We start from the raw sequence: 8,482 nt of genomic DNA, 5'->3' as shown, positions 1-8,482 counted from the left end.
GCTCTAGCCTTCGGCTTTGGTGGAATGTTGGGTCTTCCTGCTTCCTTCTTCTTTGGGCAGTCCCTCGAAATGTGCCCCTCCTCGTTGCACTCATAACAGACCTTCTTAGTGAATGTGCATTCATTGGCATAGTGCCCAGGCTTCCCACATTTGAAACAAGTGACCCCTCCGTCGCACTTCCCAGAGTGCTTCTTCTTGCACTTGTCACACCACTTCACTTCGCCTCCTCCACCTCCTTTCGAACTAGACTTTGAGAATTTACCCTTTTTGCTGGACCCCGAGGGTCCGTCAAACTTCCTCTTTTCACCAACCTCTGACCTTTCCAGACCTTTCTCCCTGATCTGGGTCTCAACATTTCTGGCAGCCCAGATGGCGGCTTTCAACGTGGTTGCTTGCTTAACCATTGGACCATAGTCCGTTGGTAGTCCAAAGGCAAACTTATTGACCTTTGAGAGTTCTGTTGGAACTAGGTATGGGATAAGCTTCATTTTCTCCGTGAAACTTGCAGCGTATTCAGCAACGCTCATCTTTCCCTTCTTCAAATTCTGAAACTCGTTATTGATTTCCAGTAGGTCCTGCTCTGAGCAGTATTGCAGTTTCAGTTGTTCCACAAAATCTTCCCAAGACATTTTACTCGCTTCTCCCTTGGGCATAGAGTCAGCTAACAGCTTCCACCAACTCAACACGCCAGATTTCAACAACGGGATAGCAAGAGCGGTCTTCTGCCTGTTGCTGCATTCGCAACTTTCAAACATTGTCTCCATTTCGGAGATCCAATCCATAATTTGCACCGGCGTCGGGCTTCCGGATAGACACGGTGGCTTAGACGCCATAAAATCCTTGTATTTACATCCTCTTCCATCATTTCCTCCATTACGATTGCCTTGTCTAACAATTTATGGGTTGTCTTGACCAACGGTACCACTGAAGTTTCCACCTTCCGATGGCCCTCCATTCACTTCGGGCTCTTCAACATGGATTGAAAGTTCTTCACGATTTTGTCGAAGCAGACGTCTAGTTTCTTCCATCTGATTATCCAACATCGCCTGAATCATCAATTGTACACCAGCCATCGTTACTGGCTCAGGTGCTGCAGCTACAACATGTATTTGCTCAATTACAGGTGGTCGATTCCTGTTTTCGTTTGCGTTTCCAGCTCCACTGCGGGTTCTTGCCATTTTGGTCTATACCCCGAATAAGGTGAATTTAGATCTTTATTCAGGATAGACGTTTAAATCATCCTTATCTCTCCGAAACGTTTACATGTTAGTTCTAATATCGTAGTCGTACGTTTAGAATCCTAAACACATAAGGTTTCCAGATCCGGTCGGCAACAGACCATAGATCCGAACAAATAACATCATATAAGGCATAAATCATTTAGCACATAAAAGCATTTTAGGCACAATTCCTAAAATAAGCTAGTGCTCACACCTCACAATCATCGCTTAGCATTCTACGTTTAAGTCTAGAAATCCTACAAATTCCTAGTTCGCTTAAACTAATGCTCTGATACCAACTGTGACATCCCCAAAATCTCGGCCATAAAAGACCGGTTTTATTTATGCTTTTAAAAATATCTTCAGAGTAAATCTTTTTCTTTTATTCAAAAGAGTTGCGGAATTTGTCCCAAAACAAAATATGATAAAATAAAGTTTATCAAAGCATTTTATCAAAGATGCATAATCATTTTATAACAATATTCGGGATGTCATGTTCCGATAAACAGACCAAAAGCATAAACAAATATTACAAGCAATACAACAGTTGAATTCATATAAAGGCTCATAAACAAAACAACTTGATGATTCATCCATCTTATGCCCTTGCGCCATTTCCTGTAATACAAATAAACTGAGTGGGTCAGGCTTGGGAGTCTGGTGAGCATATAGGGTTTTCAACCCGTAATAAATAATTATATTTAATTTTTACCGACCAACAATAACCCGATTACCCATTCCCGTTATCCTCACTTTACGTCCCTAAAATAACATCTATCTAAAGGGACCTAATCTAGGAAAGTTCATCGGGACGGACATTACTGCTAAGGGGTTTCCTCAACAATAGATGTCCTAAAGGCAACCATGTGGGGGAGTAGAGTACACCGGTGAACACGTCGTTCACAACACCTACAGGTTATGAGCCTGCTAGTGTTCCACTGGACTGCCTAGAAGAGTCCGTGGTCGTCATCCATACTCCGCTAGATGACTAGATCAACAACAACATCGAGACCTCTCATCTGTTTATCACACATCAACTATCTACCCATGTTCTACCCAACATATTAGTAGATAAAAATATATATTTTTATGCATAGTTTTAAAACCTGTAAAACATGTTCATTTAATATATATTCCACATAACAGATAAGGCACACACATATAACACATATTTCATAGATAATATATCATATATATGAGATAGAAGAAAGTGAATATACATTCACACATATAACAACCAAATATACACATCACACATATTTTATAATAAATACTTCATAATATGCGTTAGAACAAAGTAACTACACACTCACTTGTTCAGAAGATAACCGGACATCACTACGACTTGTAGAAGTAGTATTCCTCGGTAGTCCTGGAAGATCTTCACAAAAAAACGAGCTTCTCGCGAGCAGAGCTTCGGCTCGAGAGTTGCACTTCTCGGGATCCTCGGGGCTTCAAAACTTGCTTCGGGGCTCGGGAATAATATCGGGGCTTCGGGATATTATTGGCACGCAAACCAAGGCAAAATTTAGAGAGAAGGAATGAATATTGGTAAGGAAAATGGCTGAACTTCGGTATCTATTTATAGTCGCTGGAACCTCGGTTTACGCGGGGCGTACTCCATGACTACGCTGGGCGTAGTCCGTACGCGGGGCGTACTCGCGAATTACGCTGTGCGTAAGCGCGCAGTACTCGAATAGTTGTCGGCTCCTTTTCCTTTTCTCCGGTGTAAAGTAGATTCCTCCGGTCGGTTGTAAAGAACGAATAATAAATAAATAGATAATTAAAAATAAATATTAATTATTTTAAAAACTTTGGAAATTCATATCTTCTTCATATGAACTCCGTTTTCGACGTTCTTTATATCCACGCGTAGGCGGGAATGTAATCTACAACTTTCGTTTAGACTCCGTCGGCTAATTTTGAATTTATTTTAACAGTTATATTTTTAACAGGCCGGGACAGGATTAGTCCGTTAAAAATTCATAACTTCTTCATCCGACGTCCGTTTTCGTCTGTCTTTTTACCGTTGCATTACTATTAACGAGATCTTCAATTCTCATTTAGGTTGTGTCGGCTAAAAACCGCTCGATCTCAAATCGAGTATTTGGGCTGCATACCGCTAAGCTGAAACTTAGAAAAATCATAACTTCCTCATACGAAGTCAGATTTGGGCGTTCTTTTTATGGGCGCTCTCGGTTTAACGTTTTCTACGACTTTCGTTTAGATCTCTAAGGCTAAAACTCGCTTTATCGTAAATTCACTATTTACGCTTCCTGGTATCGTGTCGGTTCCGTCGTGAAACTTCGTCGGGTCATAACTTCTTCGTTATAACTCGGATTTTGGCATTCTTTATATATTCGGAAACCTCGTCACGACCACTACCACATCCTTCATAGATATCGGGTTTATCTAACATTTCATTTTGACGCTTATTTTTATTCTTTATTAATTATACATTTATAATTAAATAATAAGCACATAAATTCACATAATTCACAAAATACTCAAATATTTCATCTTTATTACATCAAAAGAGTTACAATAGTTGACCTAGACTATTACATCGTCTAAAAATGCTTAGCCCCGAAACCCGGGCGTTACATGACGTGCCATCCCTGGCCCTCAACTCATATTTGACATACTCCAGGGTTTGTTGGCTACAACACAAAGCAATACAACCTCAACCCAAACCGCACAATATGACGACATATAACAGATACCATCACACACAGATAATCAGACAGTGTCACAGGTAGTCCTACAGATCTACCAGAATAGCATATCCATAACTAGCATACTCATGCGTATCTATTCCATACTCATCATATATCAGTAATATTAGATTATCAAACCAAAGGGCCGGCCTTGGTGCCTTCGACCCGAAAGTACAGTGAAGAAAACTCATCTCGAATGCAGAAGCTTACTGAAAGAAATCCCTAGCTGCTGCCCTGACGACACCTCTGAGCTATCAGATCAAAATAACACCCAATTAGCAATTGGGTTTCATACTAAGGCCCTCAATCCATACTTAGGGTAAAAAGACCATTTTACCCCTGGCCCAACATGAGCCAAAACTGAGGCCCAAATCCAAAAGATCCACAAAGGCCCACTAATGGCCCAATTTTCCAAATTGGGCCCAACCCCATATGGGCCTTATCCTAAGTCCATGATTTCCTTAGTTACAATTCAGATTACTACAAGCATCCCTGAGGACAAACTTGGTCAAAGACAAAAGTCAATCGTCGAGTGTACCCATAAACTCGCCGAGTTCCTACAGAAATCAGAAGGTCCGGAAAATCCCAGCCAACTCGCTGAGTTGACTTGCAAACTCGCCGAGTTTGCCCGAACTTAACACATTAAGTTGATTATTCGATTCCAGGGGCTCCAAGGCTTAGATCTAAACCCAAATGTTGTCTAAAAGGATAAAATTTCCAACTTTATCCTTTGGGGCTACTCCAAGTTCTCTAAAACCCAACTACAAAGCTTGAAAACTCAAGGGCCTAACCAAGAAGCATAAAATCCTTGAGATCTGGAACCCAACCTTTCCAGAAGAGATCCTAGCCTCCATAACCTCCCAAAGGTTGGTGCTTTATAGACATGCATGTACAATGCATGTCTTGAACCCAAAATGGGTCAAAAACGGAAAATATGACCTAAACTCCATGCATGGCATCAAAACTTGGCTAAAGATCAGATCCAAACCACTACAAGGTCACCTTGACCTGGAGATTCATAAAGTTGCAAGCTTTATGAGATCCATCCATTGCAACATCCAAGAATGAGGAGAAAAAGGGATAAAACTCAAGATATAGCTACATAGATAGATAAAAATCGAATCTTGGACACTTACAAAGGTCCAGAAGAGATTCAAACTGAAGATGAGAGATTTGCTTGCTAGATCCTTGCCTCCTTCTTCTTACTTCTTCTCCTTTTGCTCCAAAAATACTACACTAGATCACAAAATGAGAGGGAAAGGTGATTAGGATTCACAAGGGCCGATATGGGTGTTTGGAGGCTGATAAAAGATTAGCCCTAGAGACTTAAGGGGATTATATAGGGTGCAAAACCCTAAAATTTAGGGTTTCTCATTCAGCCTCCAACCCGCCGAGTTCTCCTCACCAACTCGCTGAGTTGGTCCATAAAAATGCGCGGTCCAAAAGCCTTTAACACGTCGAATTGAGGCTATCAACTCGTCGAGTTGGTCCCTAGGAAGGGATTTATTTCCACAATTATTCCTCTAGATTCCGGGTGTTACATTTAGACCACTTTTTGCTGCGCGGCGCAACACTTTCCATTTCACAACAGTTTTTTTTTGGAAGGCTTCTGACTATAAAACATCTGTGCGTGTTTTGTTACACGCAACACCTGACTTGCCTCTTCAAACCTCTTCAACTTTCATTTTTTCCAAATGATTTTTTAGAAATATGGTATAACTTGATTTTTTTTTTAAAAAAACATTGATTTTTTTTTTAACTTTTGATTTAGGAATTTGATACAATTTCTTTTTATAGTTTCCACAATTTTATAACTTGATTTTTTTAAAGTTTGATTTTTTAATTTATTTTTTTACCGTTTCTTCTAATAATATTCTTCAGTTTCGATTGCATATTTTTTAACATGTGTGATTCTTTTTTGAATTTTCTAGACTTTGTTTACAATATTTTCTTAAATTTTCTTAAATTTTTTTTATGTTATTTAAAATTATTTTTTTTTTGAAAAAAAAAATTGATAGCTTCTTTTACATTTTTTAGATTTTTTTAGAAATTTTATATTTTTGTTTTTTACATGTTCTTTTTAGTATTTTTTCAATGTTTTAAGACTGGAATTATTAAAATTTCGATATTGAAAATTATTTTCAGTTTGTAAAATCAATTTATTTAAATTTCAGTTTACTGCAACAGCCTGCAGACATTAAAAAACAAACAAACTTCTTATTACAAGCTGTAATTGTTTGGTCCACCTTTTCTCCTGCAGAATGTTGCAGATGTGATCCGTAGACTTCATTAATTTTTGTTTTGAAAAAAGAAACAATACACCATAGTTATGTACATGAACTAGAGACTACATTGCCAAACTAGAGACTAACTAACCTAAGAAGTTTGCAAACAAAACTCTAACTAATCTTTTAGGTAAATTACAATAATGCCCTCGTATTAAATTACAAAACTATATATCCTCAAAGTGAGCAACGAATGCTGACAAAGTTTGGTCCCTAAAGCTTTCATTTCTAAAAGCCAATATTGTTGACTTTTTGCAGTGCATACAGTGATCAAGAAAAGCAAGAATAGGTCACGAGTATATAGCTGTACTTTATAATTAAATAATTAACCAGAACAGGTCTATATCAAGAAATCAATCTAAGAGGATGTTGAGTAAGATTTAAACGTGTTATGTATGGTTTTGTGACCGAACCCAAGTACAAACTTTCCCCGATCTTCACTCCCGATGATGTCATTCCCCATGTCTCATCATAATACCCTCCCACCACCTTTCCTTCCAAATCTAACACAATAACTCCACCAAATTTCATGAGATCGGGCATTTTACGTAGGTGCTTTAGGGTAAACGCAAAAATCTTGCGCACAAATGGGTATTTCTGTGTATACGTAAATAAAAGGGAGTTGTCCTGCATAAATATAGAAAACTTGTCACAAGATGAAAATTGTATAGTTGCTAGAAAAAGCATGTTATTAAGAAGCCAAATTACCCATGGTAGTGCCATCCAATAGTGCCCATCGCCATCATATCGTACATTATCCGGCAACCCAGGTAAGTTCTTTGCGAAAACATCTATATATCCCTTCTTTTCCCCGTGTAAATAGTACCGAGAGCACCTTCTCCTACGAATGATAACAAATACAAATTTTAAGCTCGTAAAACTACTAGAAAATAAAGTAGCAACAATGGATTCAGTTCGTTGACCTTTAGAACCAGATTGATCAGCGGACTGAATCCATTGCTAATAAATCATTAGTAACAAACATTAATAAATAAATTAGATATACAGTGAATCAATACTTGTATTACGTACATGAATGTCTCACAAAAGATCACAAAGTCTTGATCGGGTGAAAGTTCGACACCATTAGCAAAATAGAGGTCCCGAGCAATCACTTTCGTTTCTTTTGTTGATGGGTCATAGCTCAATAACCTACCGTGAGGTCGACCCTCCATAAGGTCATTCAACGCGGACCGATAGTTATATTTATATGTCGCGTCCGTGAAGTAAACCATACCATTTTTCGCGACCACTACACCATCTGCCAACCCAACTTTTATGCCCTCGGCCTCATCAGTTAACAACTCAATTTTACCATCTACACTCACCTTAAGTAGCCCCTTATAAGCATCGGCCACAAAAACATCACCAGATTCATCAATCGCGAGCCCTAGCGGCTGGCCGCCAGTGTGAACCCAATTCTCCACCACCGAGTCACTCAACATGACTCGCTTGATCCACCCATCGTGACAACCGGTGTATATGACCCCAAACTTTGGTTCATAGACTATATCTTCGGGTCCGATCAGTTGACCGGACCCGACCTTTTCCACCCCAGAAAGACTCGCTGAGTTCTTTCTGGCTGGTACGTACATAGGTTCACTGACCTCGTTGAGCGGAAATGCCACCGTCTCGTAAGTATCAAGCTGGATGACAAGCATTGCCACCACAACAATGGCCATCGTGGAAACAAGGAGGCTGAAACCCCATGAAGTGCTGCGCTTTTGAGTTGTGGTAGGTTTTGAGATTTCGGTCAACTTAACCATGTCTCGTATGATTAGAGGATTTCTCGGACGATGATATGAAGTTAGCAGGCCATTTTGTAATGTGCGGGAGTAGGTGTGCTATTTTGACTTTGGATATTGTGGTCGCGATTGGGGTGTAGTACGTGTTTATGCTATTATATTGTCATAATTTTGCTAGGAACCTTTCGATCCACCCACTTCGAGAATCGTCACTATATTATTATAGATAATTATCATTATTATTATGAAAAGTCTTGGGAGTTATAAAATGTCTAAGGAAACGAGACGTATATCGTGACTATAACCCATGCAGTGACCCTGTTGATGAATCTAATATTGTTTTACATTTCCTTTAAACATAAATTATTAATTTCTTTTATTTATATTATAAACTGATATTTTCTACTAATGTTTTTACCTAACTATTACTATAAATATATAATATTAACTAAATAGGTTTTTAGTTGGTTTAATAAGGTTTGTAATAACGATTAAATATACTTTTCAAGTTTAAA

General features: G+C 38.7%; 1 protein-coding gene across 1 annotated transcript; it reads right to left on the bottom strand.

The window, feature by feature from the left end:
* Window positions 1-6,374: 6,374 nt before the first annotated feature.
* On the bottom strand, window positions 6,375-8,027 carry LOC145132832 (protein STRICTOSIDINE SYNTHASE-LIKE 5-like). The gene is made up of 3 exons (XM_079067761.1): window positions 7,255-8,027; window positions 6,931-7,063; window positions 6,375-6,849 (listed from the first exon to the last, which is right to left on the bottom strand). Exons 1-3 carry the CDS (start codon window positions 7,986-7,988, stop codon window positions 6,568-6,570), a joined length of 1,149 nt encoding a protein of 382 aa, XP_078923887.1. The 5' UTR covers window positions 7,989-8,027; the 3' UTR covers window positions 6,375-6,567.
* Window positions 8,028-8,482: the final 455 nt, after the last annotated feature.

This window comes from Lactuca virosa, chromosome 8, assembly GCF_052849685.1.
Source record: "Lactuca virosa cultivar CGN04683 chromosome 8, Lactuca_virosa_CGN04683_v6, whole genome shotgun sequence".
Taxonomy (NCBI): Eukaryota; Viridiplantae; Streptophyta; class Magnoliopsida; order Asterales; family Asteraceae; genus Lactuca; species Lactuca virosa.
The sequence above is the reverse complement of the archived record's forward strand: the minus strand, read 5'-3'. Positions and strand labels throughout refer to the sequence as shown.